Source organism: Pseudoliparis swirei, chromosome 22 (assembly GCF_029220125.1).
Source record: "Pseudoliparis swirei isolate HS2019 ecotype Mariana Trench chromosome 22, NWPU_hadal_v1, whole genome shotgun sequence".
Taxonomy (NCBI): domain Eukaryota; kingdom Metazoa; phylum Chordata; class Actinopteri; order Perciformes; family Liparidae; genus Pseudoliparis; species Pseudoliparis swirei.
The window spans coordinates 5,360,289-5,379,736 of NC_079409.1; the positions used below are offsets into that span (position 1 = coordinate 5,360,289).

General features: G+C 43.5%; 1 protein-coding gene across 1 annotated transcript in view; it reads left to right on the top strand.

Annotated features, from left to right (window-relative positions):
• The first annotated feature begins 3,708 nt into the window (after positions 1-3,708).
• Positions 3,709-19,448, top strand: part of syngap1b (synaptic Ras GTPase activating protein 1b) — a 103,157-nt gene continuing 87,417 nt past the window's right edge. The window contains 2 exon segments of the mRNA XM_056444696.1: positions 3,709-4,167; positions 15,633-15,738. Coding sequence (XP_056300671.1) covers positions 3,709-4,167; positions 15,633-15,738 — 565 coding nt within the window.

Genomic DNA, 19,448 nt, shown 5'->3' on the forward strand with positions numbered 1-19,448 from the left:
CTCCCTCCTCTCTCCCCACTCCATCTCTCACCTCTCTCTCCTCTCTCTCCCTCTCTCTCTCCCCCACTCCATCTCTCACCCTCTCTCTCTCCCTCTCTCTCCCTCTCTCCCTCTCTCTCTCCCCCACTCCATCTCTCACCCTCTCTCCCTCTCTCTCTCACCCTCCCTCTCTCTCTCTCCCTCTCTCTCACCCTCCCTCTCTCTCTCCGCCACTCCATCTCTCCCCTCTCTCTCCCTCTCCTCCCTATCTCTCCTCTCCCCACTCCATCTCTCACCTCTCTCCCTCCCGCTCTCTCTCTCCCTCTCTCTCCCCCTCTCCCACCCTCCCTCTATCTCTCTCCCTACCTTTCTCCCTCTCTCTCCCCCTCTTCCTCTCTCATCCTCTCTCTCTCTCCCTCTCTCTCCCCCTCTCCCTGTCTCCTTCTCTATCTCACCCTCCCTCTCTCTCTCCCTCTCTCTCTCTCTCTCTCTCTCGCTCTCTCTCTCGGCATCATGACTTTGCCTTTGCACACTCTCAAAGTTGTGGATTCGACGGGCTGAGCGGCGATGGCATCGCCCCGACGGACTACGACCATGACGACCCATACGGAGGAGCCGCAACACCTTGTTTGATGCGAGCTGCAACACTATTCTTTTTGTTGTTGTTGTTGTGTATTTTATTCAGTCAATCATTGCAATACAATATTATTCTATATAATATACAAAACAGAAATCCTGAAAAGGTATAGGTAGAAGCAAAAACATGCTTATATATTCCTATCCTGAATTATTATCAAATAAATCAGAAAATTTATATAAAATAAAGAAAAATAACAAAGAAAATTAATAATATATATATATGTATATATACATATATATAGTATTTATTTTCTTTGTTATTTTTCTTTATTTTATATTTATTTATTAAATTCCATTTATTAAATATTATTATATTTATATAAATATATATATACATATACATATCCACATACATCTTCCATATGAATACATTTCAATCACACTTATAACCCTCAATAATTGTTTTATAAATAATCCTTTTGAAAACCAAAGATGAGTTGACCCTTCTTACATCCATTTTAACGTTGTTCCATAATTGGACTCCTACAATAGCAATACATCTTCTTTTAATCCCTTTTTTAGCCTTTTGTCCAGTAAACGTACAAACACCTCTCATCATATTTACACTCATGTATTGAAAACAACCTTTTTGCTTACAGTTTCCCCATAAAATATCGTTCCCGTGCAGAAAGATAACCGACGACGACTCGGAGCATTTTAATAGAGCGTAAAGCCGCGTGCCTTTAAAAAGAAAAAATGCTTTTTCAGCTGTTTGTCTGGGATCGTGACAAAAGTTTCAATGAAGCGGGACGTCGGTTTCACTTCATCACTCCACACAATATGTACACACTGCATGTTGTGTCAGGCTGGATAAGCTTTAGAGAGCCACAGGAGCAATATGGCCTTATTGTTGTGGGGTTTTAACATGTTAATTATCAAATTCAATAATTCAGCCAGTGTTACTTTTGTTGAGAATCACTAGAAAGAAAGACACCTCCATGTTTATATTCATTCATTCACATAGAAACGGGTAGAACTGGACCCGTACATGGAATAATGTGGGTCTGTGAGTTGGTGAGAGAAAACGTGGGATTATTGCTGCAATGATTAGATTATCAATGAGTCAATTATTCATTATGCTTTGATAATGAACTAATTATTAAAGCCACTTTTTTTTTTTTTAGGTCAAAATGCCATTTGGATGGCACCATGTTTCTCAATCGTGAGAATTGTTTTCCGCCTTTTTATGTCGTCTCACATTAAAATAAATGACGACATCACCGTGTTACCTGTATTTATCAATAATATAATAGAAATAATCTTCACTTGCAGCCACACAAAGTGTGCTGTAGGAGAGAAGAAGAAAAACTTGAATTACCTTGGAAGAAAACCGCTGTCCAAGGGTCCTTAAAGGGCCACGTCACCCCAAAACCATGGACATTTATGGACGTATTCATCTAGATCGACCAAATCTAGATAAGCAGCACTCCAGGCAGGAGGAAAACAATGCATGTATTTTTAGATTTTGGGTTGAGCATTCCCTTTTAATCAAGACACCAAACCCCTCGTCCATATTAATCAGCCGTGCCACGGGGAGGAGCTCATCTATATTTCAGCGGCTCGATTCATAATTCAAACGGGAACTTTGCGAGATCGACCCCGCGTTGTTATTTTTTGCCACAATTAGACGATCGGCTGTCGCGCTCTCCGGGCCGCGGACGGAGAGAGGCGCCGCTGCGGGAACTTGAGCTGTGATGATGCGGTAAAATAATCGGTTAGGACGCGCCGCCGGGGGGAGTGTTGCATTGTGGGCCGCACAGGTGGCTGCTTCTTCTCTTTCAAGAGGTTTAGTCCGTCACCTTGTCAGAGAGAGAGAGTCTAATAAACTGTGTGGGTGTGTGTGTGTGTGTGTGTGTGTGTGTGTGTGTGTGGTTGTGTGTGTTCATTTGAGCCACTGGGGGAACATTGATTTGACCGACATGCACGCACACACACACACACACACACACACACACACACACACACACACACACACACACACACACACACACACACACACACACACACACACACACACACACACACACACACACACACACACAGAGGAGGGAGATAGAAAAGAAAACCAGGTCAATAACAACAGATTTTAGAGAAAGAAAATTGCAACCAAATAGTGTTACTGTGCCATGAAATAGATTGTATATCTGATATATATATATATATATTTATATTTATAAATATTTATATATATATATATTTGCACTGGCTGTATTTATTATGTCCCCGATGAGTTTCCTTAAGTTAAAAAAGTTAAAGTAGTGCAATGAGGCCAGGGAAGAAAAGACAAAGAGTCTCATTTACAAAAGCTTTTTACATTTTTTTATTATTTAGGATGAAATAAAACTAAAAAAATCTATATTAATGTCTCAAATACTGCGGCCCAGAGCCCTCGGATAACATTTTCTTATTCTTTCTTCTCCACATCTTCTTGATTGATCCCCAGAATGTAAAGATACCGCCAAAAGATAACTGTGTACTCCCCGCCCCAATGTTTTTGGTCATTTAGAAATGTTCTTATTCATCAAAACACTGTTTTTATCAATGAAGATAACATTAAATGAATCATAAATACCCTCTCTACATAGTTAATGTGTAAATGACTATTCTCTGGTGTTTAATGAAGTCTCTACAGAGGTGTGTAGAGGCCCATCTCCAGTGTTCTGATGGTACATTGTGTTATCGCCTTAGAAGACTAGCGGAGGGGTAGAAAACTTGTTAAACCCTTTTTATGTGAGCGCAGCTGAAAACAGTTATGCTGGTGAGAGAAGCTATAAAACTGGCCTTCCTTTGAGCCACAAGAAGAACATTAATATTTACAATAAAAATCATCATTTATAACCTTGTCAATGTCTTGAGTAGATTTTATATTCATGTTGAAATTAATTTGATAAATAAAAGTGTGAGTTTTCATGGAAAACACCAAATTGTTTGGGTGACCCCAAACCTTTGAACGCTAGTTTGTGAATAATAAGAATGTCGTTTTTATTATTATTATTTAACCCGCCATAATCGGGTCCTGCTTCTTGCACGACCTCATTCTGACTAATGACCTCCCCTCATCACAACGTACCGACATCTGTCGCTGACGTCATGACGACGACGTGTCACAGCATCTCCGCCCTCCTCCTGGTGATCCTAACTGACCTTCACTTTCCTCCCCCCCCCCCATACCTCCTTCTCTCCTCTCTAGATGCAAGGTGTGCCGTCCCCCCCTCCTATCATCATCACCATCATCGCACCCCGGTCCAGTCCTTCCACGCTCCCTCCTACGACCGTCCCGCTCACGAACGTCCCGCCTACAGCCGTCCGTCCTGCGACCATCCCACCTACGACCGCCCCCCGCCCAGCCGGCCGTCCTTCGACCGCCCCTCCTTCAGCCGGCCGTCCTTCAGCCGGCCGTCCTTCGACCGTCCCTCCTTCGACCGGCCCTCCTTCAAGCTTCCCTCGCACGAGCGCCCCGCCTACGAGCGGCCCTCGCCCCAGGACCACTGGAACCCCCGTCTGCGCGTGAACGCCGGAAATCCGATCTACATGTTGGACCAGGAGGAGGTATCGCATCACACATCCGCAATGCACTGACACTGACGCTGGCGGGGCAATAGTTGTAAATGAAAGGGGGCGGGGCTTGCATTTGTATAAGATAGTACAAAACTTCAGGGGGGATATTTATTTATCATGTGGGAAATATAAATAACATATTTTTCCCCTGTTACACGAATGGAGGACGTACCACTGACATGTAAATAGTATATACTGTATATCTGCTATTCTTTCAAGAAAAAGGCTGGTGGAAGGCAGCGTATTCAACACAAAGCAGAAAATCAACACAAAAAGCAACATATTCAACACAAAAAGCAACATATTCAACACAGAAAGCAACATATTCAATACAAAAAGCTACATATTCAACGCAAAGAGCAACATATTCGACGCAAAAAGCAACATATTCAACGCAAAAAGCAACATATTCAATGCAAAGAGCAACATATTCAATGCAAAAAGCAACATATTCAACGCAAAAAGCAACATATTCAATGCAAAAAGCAACATATTCAACACAAAAAGCAACATATTCAACACAAAAAGCAACATATACAACACAAAAAACAGCATATTAGACATAAAAAGCAGCATATTAAACACAAAAAGCAGCGTCTTCAATATAAGAAGTAGCGTCTACAACACAAAAAGCAGCGTCTTCAACACAAAAAGCAACGTCTTCAACACAAAAAGCAGCGTCTTCAACACAAAAAGCAGCGCATTAAACACAAAAAGCAGCGCATTAAACACAAAAAGCAGCGTCTTCAACACAAAAAGCAGCGTCTTCAAGACAAAAAGCAGCGTCTTCAACACAAAAAGCAGCGTCTTCAACACAAAAAGCAGCGCATTCCTCTGAGCCATTGACTTCCAATGTTGTCCAAAAGCTGTTAAACCTCCATCAGTGAGCCAAGCTGCTGCATTGGGTTACAGAGTCCTCCAGAACCAGCTCTGGGACTGTCATTTATTTTGAATCAATCCCACATACACCTTCCCGGTGCCATAACGACTCACCGGAGCACCCAGTGTGTATTAATCCGCGGCTGAAAATAGTCCCAAACACATGTGCTAGTCGCTCCTTCTTGAATTGTTAAACGTTCCCAACCGTTTTAGAAAATTGCAACGCCTTTTATTTTTTTTAATGAAAACAATTTTGATGAAGGTCTTCGGTGAGAATCAATGGGGGGTCGAGGTTCACCGACAGGGCAGGAAGATTAATATGTCCCTGGCTTATTGTGTCTGACTGGACTGCACCATGCGGATGGACAACTTAATTAATCTTAAATTATAGAAACATTAAGGATAGCAGGTTCAAAGTTCTTCAGGGTCAACTTTGCCATTCATAGTTGTATATAAATATTTAGTTACTTATTCGATAGCACATTAAAGTGCCAGTTGAAGCTTGACATGATGGAATGAAAGTCATTTTTTAGCCGTTCGTTGTATATTCAAGCTGTTTTAACACTTTTCTCATGGCACATCCAGGTGAATGAATGAATGACCGTCTGCTGGTAAACCGGCACAATAGACTTATAAAGAAATGAGAAAGAGATCCTTGTCCGTTATTTTCATTCCCTGGGTGATTTTTGAGATGACTTGGAATGGAGCAGCACTGTGTGAGCGTTTCATTTCACTATGTTGTTGCTCCAGAGTTCATTGGTCGTCAGTAAAGTCTCACTTTGCTCTCTCGGCCAGCAGAGGGCGCCGTTACTCAACTTCTATAACTTCTGCTTTCCAGCAAAATGAGTTCTGTCCTGTCCCGGTTCAATTAACCACAGCCCTGTCCTGGTTAATTAACCACAGCCCTCTCCTGGTTCAATTAACCACAGCCCTGTCCTGGTTCAATTAACCACAGCCCTGTCCTGGTTCAATTAACCACAGCCCTGTCCCGGTTCAATTAACCACAGCCCTGTCCTGGTTCAATTAACCAAAGCCCTGTCCCGGTTCAATTAACCACAGCCCTGTCCTGGTTCAATTAACCACAGCCCTGTCCTGGTTCAATTAAACACAGCCCTGTCCTGGTTCAATTAACCACAGCCCTGTCCCGGTTCAATTAACCACAGCCCTGTCCCGGTTCAATTAACCACAGCCCTGTCCCGGTTCAATTAACCACAGCCCATGTCCTTGTCTAATTGAGCCAATAAGGCGGCGGCTGTGATTGGACGTGAGGCCGGACCGACGTGTTGAGAGCCGTCACCTCGGCGACAGCGAAAAGACGTTAAATATTCATGGCTGCCACTCACCTCATGCAGAGCGGGCCGCTCTCTCTCTCTCTCTCTCTCTCTCTCTCTCTCTCTCTCTCGCTCGCACACCATTTGTTTTTCTTCTTCCCATTTTCTTTTCAGAGGGCTTCAGTGGTTCGACAAAACGAAGCGCTATGGAGACCCGCTGGAGGGACCGGTTCAGCTTCTCCTCCGCCGGTCCTCTCCTGCTTCCTGCACATTGTGATTTCATCCCTCAGAGATTTTCTGTTTGCTTGTATGCTCGAGACCTGAGGTCAACATCACTGGTCAAACCCTGCTCTCTCTCAATCTCTCTCTCTCTCGCTCTTTGTTTCTCTGCCTTGATGCTTGCCCTCCATCGATCCTTTCACTACCGTATCTCTCTCTCTCTCCCTCTGTTGCTTCCTACATCCCTCCACTCTTTAATCCATGTTTTCCATCTACTCTCCCTCCATCTTTCTGTCTCCATATTCATCTCTACCACACTTCCTCACCTCTATCTCTTCCACTTGTTTTGGTTTCACCCTCTCTCTCAATCCCTCTCTCCCTCTCTCACCCTCTCTCTCTCTATCTCTCACCCTCCCTCTCTCTCTCCCTCTTCCTCTCTCTCTCTCTCTCCCCCTCTCCCTCTTCTTCTCCCAACCTCTCTCCCTCTCCCTCATTGAACCGCTCCCCCGGTGATGGAGTAGAGACCACACTGAGACTCCGCCCCCTTCCTGTCTCGGTCTTGATTGTGACGGATGACCGCGGCGCTGAGGACGGCGTGTCGTCTGAGCGCTGTGACTCCGTTGAGGTTCAAACGCTCTTGGAAGTTTTTTTAAAAAGGAGGAAAAAAAGGTCTTAAAAATGTGTGATTGCAAACACGCCTCCTGTCATGGCGGCGCCCTCTCCGCCGTGGCGTCTCCTCTCGTCCTCCAGCGCTCGGGACTCTCTGCTATCTCTGAGGAGCTTCTGCCTGCGACTGGCAGAAGATTCTCTCCCACGAAGGAATTTAAATGTGTCACGAAAAAAAACCGAGGGAGCGCAAAGAACATGTCGCCCAGAGATTAAGAGATTAAGAGATTAAGAGAAGACGCAGCTCAGGACCCAGAATGAGCATTTCACACTGAGGACTCCAGGAAGGGTCAGAGGTCAGGGGTCAGGGGTTAGATACTTGTCGTTCGATACCTCGTGTGTTTGATGCATCGTGGCTGCAGCAGGAAGAAGGAGAAGTTTTGACTTTCCTTTACTTCACCTCCTTTCCTTCACCTCCTTACCTGTGAGCGTCTCCTCATCAACGTCACCACTGAATCTCCCTGCAGGCTGCACCGCCTCTTTCTGTCCTGTAGGGGGAGTGAGAGCGCTGGCAGTGATGTCTGGCTGCCATCATTTCCTCCTTCCTCTTCCTCCTCCTCCTCCCTCCTCTTCCTCCTCCTCTTCCACCTCATCCTTCTCCTCTTCCACTTCCTCCTCCTCTTCCACCTCTTCCTCCACCCTCCTCTTCCTCCTCCTCTTCCACCTCATCCTTCTCCTCTTCCACTTCTTCCACCTCTTCCTCCTCCCTCCTCATCCTCCTCCACTTCCTCTTCCTCCTCCTCTTCCACCTCATCCTCCACTTCTTCCTCCTTCACCTCATCCTTCTCCTCTTCCACCTCCTCCTCCTCTTCCACTTCCTCCTCCTCTTCCACCTCTTCCTCCTCCCTCCACTTCTTCTTCCTCTTTCACCTCATCCTCCTCTTCTTCTTCCACCTCCTCCTCTTTCACCTCCTCCTTTTCCTCCTCCTCTTCCACCTCCTCCTCCACCTTTTCTTCAACCTCCTCCTCTTTCTCCTCCTCATCTCCCTCTTCTTCCTCTTCCACCTCTTCCTCCTCCTCCCGCCATTAATCTGCAGGGACACCACCGTCACACACCAGCGCCCTCGTCCCTGAAGTCATGTGTCCGGGGCTCCTCTAACCCAACTCTGTTACGCAAGAACGAACTGACCGGGAGGGAGGGGGGGGGGGGGGGAGAGAATATATCCACACTGAAACTCACTGATGTGAGTACTACTGGAGCAAAATGTGATCTTTCTTTTGTTATCGTCCAAAAAGCCCTCGTGTCCATACGGGGATTTAAATGTCTTTGATCTCAGAGCCTTTGATCTCAGAGCCGTGTCCCCGTGGACAGTGGACAGTTGGTCCTCTCCTCAGCACCCGGACCAAGAGGACCACCGCAGGCCTCATCCGTCTCCCGGTGGGACAGCGCCAGATCTCGGTGACCTTAAAAAGCAAAATCCCGGAACAGTGATCAGTTTTATGAAGAAGGATTGCGGCTTGAACTTCTCGGTGCACTTAGCGTTCACAGGAACACGCAATAAACCAACTCCACTCACATTCACCTGCTTTTAAAGCATTTATTTGATGGTCTCATTTGATAAAAAGCATACAGTTGGTACAATCGTAGAAAAGCCAAAACATAAACATCACTTCTCACTTTGTTCATGAAGCTTTCACCAAGAGACTCCTCATGTTGTTAAAGTGAAATACAGCCAACACACACGTGTGTTACTGCTCTATAGTACGCCTATCAACAACACTTACAACTTCTGTGCAGTGCAATATACAATACATACAACCCTATCAGTGTGTGTGTGTGTGTGTGTGTGTACTGTTGTGAGTAGGAGCAAAGCCATGTCTGAGGTCATGAGAAGGAGGAACATCTGTCTGTGAAAGGATGTTACTGATGGTCTGAAGGACAAATTGTGCCGTTGGCCAGTTCAGCCACCTAACATGGTGTGTGTGTGTGTGTGTGTGTGTGTGTGTGTGTGTGTGTGTGTGTGTGTGTGTGTGTGTGTGTGTGGGCGCGCACATGTGTGTGTGCATGCATGCTGAGGTGAATTGTATTTCTGTATGTGTGTCTTGTGCAGGTGTTTGGCCACATTTTAGTTATTGCCTGTGTGTGTGTGTGTGTGTGTGTGTGTGTGTGTGTGAGAGAGAGTGTGTGTGCATGTGTGTGTGTGTGTGTTCTAAGACAGGTTCATGTGTGTGTTTTTGTGTTCGAGATGGATTTAGACAGCCAGCAGTGTTTGATTACTGCCCCGTTAAGAAATAATGGATTGCAGTTTTTGCACATTACGCACACACACACACACACACATACACACACACACACACACACACACATTGCAGACACACTTGCAGTACACACTCCCTCGCTTCTCTTTCTTTCTCACACAGACTTGTACTTCCTTTCACACACACACACACACACCAGCGTCCCCTGCTCCTCACAGCTGGGCCTGAGGAAGCGGTGGTGACATGTGGGCCAGCCAGCCTGCAGCATCGCTCAACTCAAGCTGCCAAGCTGAACACAAACAGCCTCCCTCTTCAGATCAATGGCACTCCCTTCCTTTCCTTTCCTCTCCCCTCGCTCCCTTCCTCTACCCCTGTCTCTTCCTCTTCCCCCCTGGTCCAACACCACCGTCGCACCACCTACTCCCTTCCCTCTGGTGCCGGCTCCATCACGTACGACGGGGCACTGACGCTCACTTCTCACTGATATCTAACATGTGTGCACATTTAAAATGTTCAGTTGGTTTAAATTTCAATCAGAAATGGATCGATTTCAACCCGCACAAGTCGTCATGGACGCTTAAATCCATCAGGCGAACGAGTTGCAGTACACATTGGATTAAATTGGTCGCTGCACCCTGAGAGTCAACGGCGCCCAAACCCTGCAGAACCTCCGCCTGCAATGACCGGCCGCAGAGATTCTTCCACCCGGACTCACTCACGGTGGTCTCAAACCTTCTGAGAGCGATGATCCAACAAGTTTGACCCCCCCCCCCTCCCCCTTTCTGTCTCCAAGATCGGCCAATTTAGAACCGGTAAAAAACGACACCGTGTAAATGCCGCTATCCGAAGTGCCACAAAAAAAAAAAAAGAGTCCGCGTGCCAGCCGAATGCCACCTCTCCCATGGGTGCCGTGCCGAGTGCCGGCATGCCAAGCACCCGTGTACTCACGGCAACACCCCCCCCCCCCCCCCGGCGCTGGTGTTATGTCAGCTTGCAGACCCCCTGTGAAATCTGCAGACTACTCAAAGTAGCCTCCAGTTGTCCCCCCCCCCCCTGGAAGCAGATGTGGAATGCAACAAAGGAGGATGAGTGGGCTTGTGCTTCAAGTAGATGTCATTAAGGGGAAATTACCATATTTAACTCCTTGACATCTCGATGGGTCGTCAAGAATTTCACTTTTCAAGAGGCATGGATGTCAGATAATTTGAGCTATTAGTGCACATCTTACACACTACGTATTGCCATCATTCCATTCACCTGTGCCTCTTATCAATCGTGTATTTTGTAACCTTCTCACAACTCGTACTGTGTAGATGAGAGCAAACGCAGACCATTTGTCTCTGCTGGATTCCATGGCAACAGCTGAAAATCTGGACGGAGAGAAGCATTTTAAACAGGGAGGCAACTCAGGCACAAAGAGGAAATAAATATATTTAAAAAAAAGGTTTCATTGCGGTGGCTATATCCTAAAAGGAAAAAAAGCCAACATTACTTAACCGCTGTATGACAAAATGCGGCGTCACCTATAGAGCAGCAGCAACCAACGGGACATTAATATGACGAAATAAAGACAGGAAAGCCTGAACAGAAATATTACAGAAAATGTGAGGTCTAAATGCTCATTTGGATCAAGATACTTTTAATGAATCCAAAACGTGTCCAATTCCGTCTGGCGTCCGTCCGCCTGATCAAAGGTTCAATGTGTTCAATACCCTCCATGCACAATAACCATCAGCATGGTCACGCTCACTAAAGGGTCGAGCCGTGGGCTGATCCCCACGCCGAATTCTACTGCCACGAATACTCCATTGAATGTCACAATGCTAATGATTCCTTATTGTGCGGAGAAGACATTAAACCTTTGGTTAAAGGGGTGGGGGGGTGGGGGGGGGGGGGTGTACAGAAGCGGAACCGAAATCGACTGGATACGTTAAAGGTGCTAAGTTCTGAATATCAGAGCGTATCGACGATGGAGGGATCGCCTCCACGCGTCAACGTGATGACGACTGAGAAGAAGCTAACGGCGCCAACAGCGCTAACGGCGCAAAGAACGGCAACAGTGCCAACGGTTGAGCTAACGTGACATAAGGAGTGCGGGTTAGGGTTGCGACACACCAGGCGCTGTACGAACGTTGAAAAGGCTTCAAGTAATAATAAAAAAAGACTTTCCACGAAAGAGAAATCTGGATTACAAGCCCCCCCCCCCTGGCCCTCGAAATGCCATTTCAGGAATTGGGAATGTCCTTCAAGATCAATTTTCGGGGTCGCGACTCACGAGCTCGGAGGATCAAGGAGGCACGAAATCGAGCAACCCCAAAGAAACGGAGCTGGCACGTTGCTCAGTCGGCCATTATGGAACCACTTTGCTTAATGCGTATATTTAGGAGCGCCATAAAGCCACGAGGTAGCACTATGCCGCATCAATGAAGGGCTGGTTTGATAGCGAGGTTAATTCAGGTTTGCCGTTACTCATTGGCACTAAAGCATATTCAATTAGTCTAACAGAGAGCTCGGCCACTCTCTCCGCTGCCGTTTCTCACATTAATCTGCCAGAGAGAATTAAAAGGGCTTTAGATAAAAGCTCGGCGCACTGACACGACTTTAAATGGAAAGCAAGATGCACGAAGAAGACTTGAATATAGATGGGGTGTCTTCTCCATCTCGTCTAATAATGTCACAGTGGTATGAGGATAGACTCTCAAGGGCTCCAGTCACGGGTCTGCACATTAACTTCCCACGTGTCGTCCTCTGTGGGACACTTCGGCATGCTATGCTACTATGTTAGCTCGCCAGCAATTACAATGAAAGCATGCAATGCAAATGTTAATATATTCAATTCAGTTTACTTTGGGAGGCATCACGACCAATGAGGTCGGTCTTTGAGCTAGGAGGCGGAAAAAGGAGGTGGGGCCATTGGAAAGGAGTTCGGTCTAGGAATCAGGGGCAAGGACCCAGGACCAGCTTCAGACCCAGCCAGGTCCAATGGACCCAATGAGACGTGAAGTCACAAAGACTCTGGGGAAGAAGCAGAGTTAGTAGTCTGTGATGGAGAGATCTACATTCATCCATAACGAGAGAGATATGAGGGTTAGCTCAATGGCAATTCTGACCTGCTGATGGCACCACGAAGTTAGAGGATCTGGGAAGTCCTTTTTCGATGCTTCGTCTGTACTTACTGGAAGGTTCAATGTTGTTATTTGCCATTTGTGCATAGATCAACAGTTCAGACTCATTGGAGTTATTGTGCAGGACTCTCAGAGTCAACAGAGGTAAAAACACACATAATAAGAAACATATAAAACACACTGTACACACAGTGGTATGGACACTATTAAATAGAGTTTTAAAAACAGGTTCTCAACATAAGAAGAAGAGGGCAAATGTTAAAAATGAGGCTATAGTCCTGAGTGCTGTTCCTAGCTTGTGAAAAGAAAAGAGGGGAAAGGGAGAGTTCTATGGGGATATTGCACATTTTCAGAGGTGGTGGAAGGTTATGTGAGGATATTGCACGGATTAGAATATTGCAAATTTGTCACAGATAGTAATAGTAATGTTTCACATATTGCTCAGGATAAGCGAGCTGAGGTGGTGTTGGGTTATTGTTTACACATTTTTCAATGTGTAATAAGCTACATTTTATTCTAATAGGTCGTAGATGTATTTAATTCAGGATCAAAGTGGAGGGCGCAGGTAGAATAACTTGATGAATGACAAAACCTCTCCCGGTGTAACGGTGTAATTGCCCCCCCCCCCCACCCCCAAACCCCAACAAAAGGGGAACTCAACAGAAGCGCTCCGTGAGCGTTTTCTCACACCGCACTCATAAAGAATGGATGCTGCTTAATCTATTTTTTCATCAAGCCGTTTGTACTGTAATCGCATCACAACAAGCAATATGCCGGTTCCCAGAAAGCACTGCAGTACCAAGTGGTTCTGTGCACTTTGGGGCGGCAAAGTGGAGAGTAATGATGTCGCCAGTTGATTTTTGGTTAAGTTTGAGATAGAGACCGATGAGATGGTACTGCGTCTTTCCTGCTTTGTCGGCCCGGACGACGTCGGTCACGGTTGCGTGTTCACGTGTCCGATGTGGACCGGGAGCATCACATTTTCATGAAAAAAAAAAGAAGAAAAAAAGTAGTAAGATGGAGACTAAAATAAACCTCCATCCTAACAGAAGCCTCTTTAGAGCGAGGGGCGATACGGCTTCATGTGACCCCCAGTGTCCTTCACTGTCAGAGACGACCCCCCCCCCAGGCTGCTCTATCCTCTCTGCAGCTATAGATCCCCACCTTCTAACACTGGTTTCTCTCTTTTATGATGTTGTCCGCGCGGCACAGCGGCACCGTATCAGAACCCAAACCGGGTTTCATCCGACTCCTCCGCTGGTGTCAATAAGGACGCGTAGAGGACAGGGGGTTTCAGCGGAGGACGAAACCATCACTAGAAATACATTGCAATAATGTTTATTGAATTAGATTTTCGGGCCACTTGGATGCAGGAGAGCACAACAACGAGCTGAAAAACACGTCCTTTATACACCTGTACCGCCTTCTTATCAAAGCACCAGATGAACTCGCTGTACCCGGCCGACGCAGCACAATAGACACGCAGACAAGATGGTGAGCGGAGTCGAAATTTAAAGGCCCAGATATTCCTTTTTTATAGGGGTGCACAATAGCGATACCTAGGCTTTGGTTATCCCCCAATACAGAGTCCACATGTGTTGGATTGTGGCAAATAAATAGATAAATGTACTGATAATGGTAACATATTCCCAATCCAGCAATTTTGGTTCGTATTGATGCTTCTCTAATATTTCAGCAATATTTAGATGCATTTTGTCAACGCATTAGCGGCAACACACTCCCTGGCCACTTTGTTAGCTCCACATATGCACTAAAGCAATGCAGTGCAACAGCTCTACGCCACAAGCTCTACATTTACGAAGCTTTTAATAATCGGTTTATAAGCTAGCTGCATGAGATAGTTGGTCATTGCTTAGCACGTAGTTTGTGGTGGCTAATATCGTCCGCCAATGTTTTTAAAGCATTAGAAACACCTTTAAATTGAAATTAAAGTAAAACTGTATCTTTTTTAAAAATGTTTTCTCTGCTTTCTTTGCATTACATTTAACAAGTGTACTTAATAAAGTGGTCACGAAGTGCGCTCAGTGTATTAGCTACAGCTCGCGGTCCAATGCATCAGCTCAGCTTTCAACAATCCATCACGTCAGAGGGAATATCGTCACTTCTATTTTTGTATTTCTATATTTCCTTGTGTATTTGTTGGCGTCCCGGGGCCGACAACAGAGCACCATGCGTTGGTGTTCAGTCAAGATTTATCGCTCTGTACTTTACAGTGTGCGCTGTATATATTTTTTTTATGTAACTGTGTATCAAAGAACCAGTGTGTCTGATTAGTGTGGCACATTCTCCCATTTATTTTCCCTCAAGTCCCAATTTTTATTAATTCAGGGACCGTGGGGCCAAATGTAGTGGAGCTGTGAGATGTGGTATATATATATATATATATTATTTTTTTCTTTTCTTTTCTTTTTCCTTTCGATTTTCAGTTCCTTCAGATCAGAAATGATGAATCATACAATCCTCTGGTGGATTTTGAATTCCAGCTTCCACTCTTCTTTTACGGCGTTAGGGCTTTAAAGATCACGACCAAACCGATTTAACCGCGGATATATTTCTTGGAATTTTATCCGCAGTCGCTCTTTATCAGAGGTCTATACGTTCATTCCTGATTTCGACTTCCTTGTGCTGGCACCTATTGTGCATCTCTTTAGCATCTGTATATCAGTATATTTGAATAATTTCTCTCCATTCACTCTGATTATGAAATGCCAAAAGATTAATTTAACCGTAGCTGATTTTAGAACCATCAGACTGACTATACTGTGGTTATATATCAAAAACAAAAGGAAGAAAACAAGGAGTGTTCAGTTTCACGTGTGCCTCAGTGTGTGTGTGTGTGTGTGTGTGTGTTTGAGAAATATTTATACTTGAGTTAATATTTTGCTTCCCAGAACCCCCCAAAAATGTATGTGATCAAAAGTATGCTTTTATTCAATTTTAAAACTTGTGTCCCCACGTGACACCTTCTAGTCAAGTCCTCACAGGTCTGCAAGTTCAAGTCTCTGTGTGTGTGTGTGTGTGTGTGTGTGTACTGACCTTGTGCTCTCTCTCTCTCTCTCTCTCTCTCTCCGTGCAGGTTCACCCTTTGCTGATGCGCGAGCGGCGCTCCGAGTCTCACAGGAACAAGCTACTGCGGCGGACAGTCAGCGTTCCTGTTGAGGGCCGGCAGCATCCCGAGATGGGTGAGCACGCAAACCCAAATATTACATCACATGTGATTCAGCAGACGCTTTTATCGAAAGAGATTTACAATCAGGGAATTCAACCACCAGGACAAACTCAGAACTACAAGAACCACGAGTAATACCACGAGTAATACCACGAGTAATACCGCGAGTAACATAGTAATACCACGAGTAATACCACGACTAACATAGTAATACCACGAGTAATACCACGAGTAATTCCACGACTAACATAGTAATACCACGAGTAATACCACGAGTAATACCACGAGTAACATAGTAATACCACGAGTAATACCTCGAGTAATACCTCGAGTAATACCATGAGTAATCCCACGAGTAATACCACGAGTAACATAGTAATACCATGAGTAATACCATGAGTAATACCTTAAGTAAAATAGTAATACCATGAGTATTACCTTAAGTAATACCTTAAGTAACATAGTAATACCATAAGTAATACCATAAGTATTAATTTAAGTAACACCATGAGTAATACCATGAGTAATACCTTAAGTAACATAATAATACCATGAGTAATACCAGAAGTATTACCATAAGTATTACCACGAGTAATACCACGAGTAACATAGTAATACCACAAGTAATACCATGAGTAATACCATGAGTAATACCTTAAGTAAAATAGTAATACCATAAGTAATACCATAAGTATTACTTAAAGTAACACCATGAGTAATACCATGAGTAATACCGTAAGTATTACCATGAGTAATACCATAACTAACTGCCATTCAAGTGCCACTGAAGTGCTAATCTGTTTTTATTATTAATATTATAATCAAGGTCTTAGTGAAGGTCTAAAAAAAAGAAGAAGTGTTATTTTCTTTTGACATGACTTTATATCAACTTCTCTTCATTCTGGCACATTTTTGCTTGAAAGAAGAAGAAGAAGAAATAGCTGTATCACCTGTATAACTTTAAGTTAGCCTGCTTATAATGATAGGGCAGTTGCATAGCAACAACGGTGATGTACAGATCCTCGCATCCTTCGAGCCGCTGTGTGTCTCGAGGGGCGGCACTCTGAGATAAAAGCGGTTTCCTCTCTGCCGCGGCTCTGCCTTGATATTCTAGACGTGGGGTGATCTGTGTTGTCGTCTTGCTTTGAGATGTAATCCCTGTATTGACACCTTGATGATCGTGGATACGTTTTGAGCCCTTCATGTCTCTTTATTTCTTTCTCAATTCATCGAGAAATGTTTTGTTCTCTCACTCTTTTTGTCTGTTCTTTTCTTTCTTCGTTCTCCTCTCATGCTTTTTAAAAATATCTTCGCACACACTCCGGAGAAAACTGACCCTCTGGTGGCGGCCCCCGCCTCGGTTTGTTTCGCCGGTCTCGGTCTCTCCGGGCCCCATCTACAAATGCCCCCCTGCTCAGGTTCTCCCTCTTCCTCCACCCTCCACCTCTCCACCTTTACGACGTAGACTAGAGAGTGATACTGGTCTTCTCGTATAACTCTGGAAAGAAAGCATTTTTTAAAAATATGTATATTTTTCATATATATATATATTTATGTAGTTCATATAAATATATATAATATATATACATGTATGTATATATAATATATATATATATATATGTATATATAATATTTATATAATATTTAAATTGTTAAATATATAAATATTTTTTTAAATATATGTATATTTATATATTTGTTTTATATTTATATATATATTTATATATTTTGTATATATATAATATTTATATATATCATGTTTATATATTTATACATATACAATATTTATATATATCATATTTATATATAGTTATATCTTTTTTATATATTTATACATGAATATATTTATACATATTTCATTTTAAATATTTATATATATGTATATATTTATATATACATATATATAAATGTGTATTTCTCAAAATGTCTAACAATATCTTTAATCAATAAATGTCTGTTGGTCTTGCGTAAGAGGGAAGCTGCTCGCCGGCTCATTCCTGTGCAGTAGCAGCAGTATATTATATTACGCAACATGACGGGTGCCAGCACACACAGGAGGACACAAAGCATCACACAAAAAGAAAGATACATACATTTCCATCAGTGTTGGCTTTTATCTGAGTGTGTTGACTGTTAAAGCCGTCGCTCACAGTTCAAGGGCGAACACGGACCCGAACACCACGAAGGTCAAAGGTGAGATGGAGCAGCGAGGCTTCTTTCTCTTTCTCTCTCTCTCTGTTTTTATGTTGTCATTTTAATTCATGACCAGTTAGTGTGCATTCATATACCTCTAAACTGAGCTTCCATTGAAGTCATTTTCTTTCACAAAATCGAAAGCCACGACCTCGCCAGTTATGAGTGGATTCATATTCAAAAGCGTGTTTGTGACAACACTTATACAAATGTAAAAGCCTCTATTTTACATCGGAGATGTTGATGAATTTGACAACAATCCCAGCTGGATGCGTCATGTGACAGTCGGATGGAAGGTGTCGGACGCCACGCTCGATTGGTCGAACGCACAATGCCTCCTACACATCGAGCGCCGCACACCCATTAATATTCCACTTTTCTCCACCTTTTAAGGGTCCAAAGAAAGATTTTAAGTTGAGGAGGTAATTAACACATAACAAAGGCGTTTATTCTTGCCGGATAATTAGAGTGCAGCACAAGTATTTTATGCAAATATGAGGCTTAATTAACTGTTTCATGATTGTGACAGGGGGGAAAAAGGCTTTTACTGACTAGACAACAACATAGTTGTTCTTCTTGTGTTGGTGTTTTATGAATGTATTATGTTTCAAAACGACTGCATTTGTACGTATTTTATAGGATTACTGCACTTAAGACTGATTAAAATTAGAGGTCAAGTTCAGGTTTACAATGGACTCCATTGAATGCAGATTAGAGTCCAACTGGTACCGGATTTCTGAGGCTGATATTCTATTTAATATGAATCCGGTGATGGTGAATTGGCTGATATTGACATGTATTTGAATGTAGCATGACTACATAATGTAAACAGAGCTTATGGCAACCAACCCCCAAATGTGGTTATTAAAAAGTTGTCAAAAAACATACTCAACAGAATATTTAGCCGTTCAATAAAATATGACAGTAATAATCTTTATTTTCCCTGAAGCGGGGAACTACGGGCATTGTTTGGTTTATGCTGCTTCCATAAAATTTATTTTTGTTGTAAAAACGTATAATTAACATAATAATATTATCTTAATGTAACTTGTCCACTGGGGAGGTTTCATGGTGATATCTATGAGTTCATTTATCTTTTTAAACCATTTACTAGTTTTTCTCTCACAACAGACTCCAAAGTTTCCACTTTCACTTCAATCTATATTCTTTTTTAAGATCAGATAAGATCAGATAATCCTTTATTACTCCACCAGTGGGGACATTTACAGGATTACAGCAGCAGGATAAAGTGCACACAAGAAACATAGTATCCAAATAACAAGTGGTGTAAACAGTAAAACAGTAATACTAAAACAGTAAGAACGGATATCACATCATAAATCACCCACAGCCGCTTTTATACAACATGTTATTCATTCATGGCTGTTGACAGTAGTTTCTGATTCATGGAGTAATACAAAGAGATCTAGAACATCCTCTCTGTAAAGACTTTTGACTCTGAGACGCCAACTAAATGAAAACTGATAACACAAAAGATGTTTGTCTAAACATGGAAGTATCTGAGTTTAG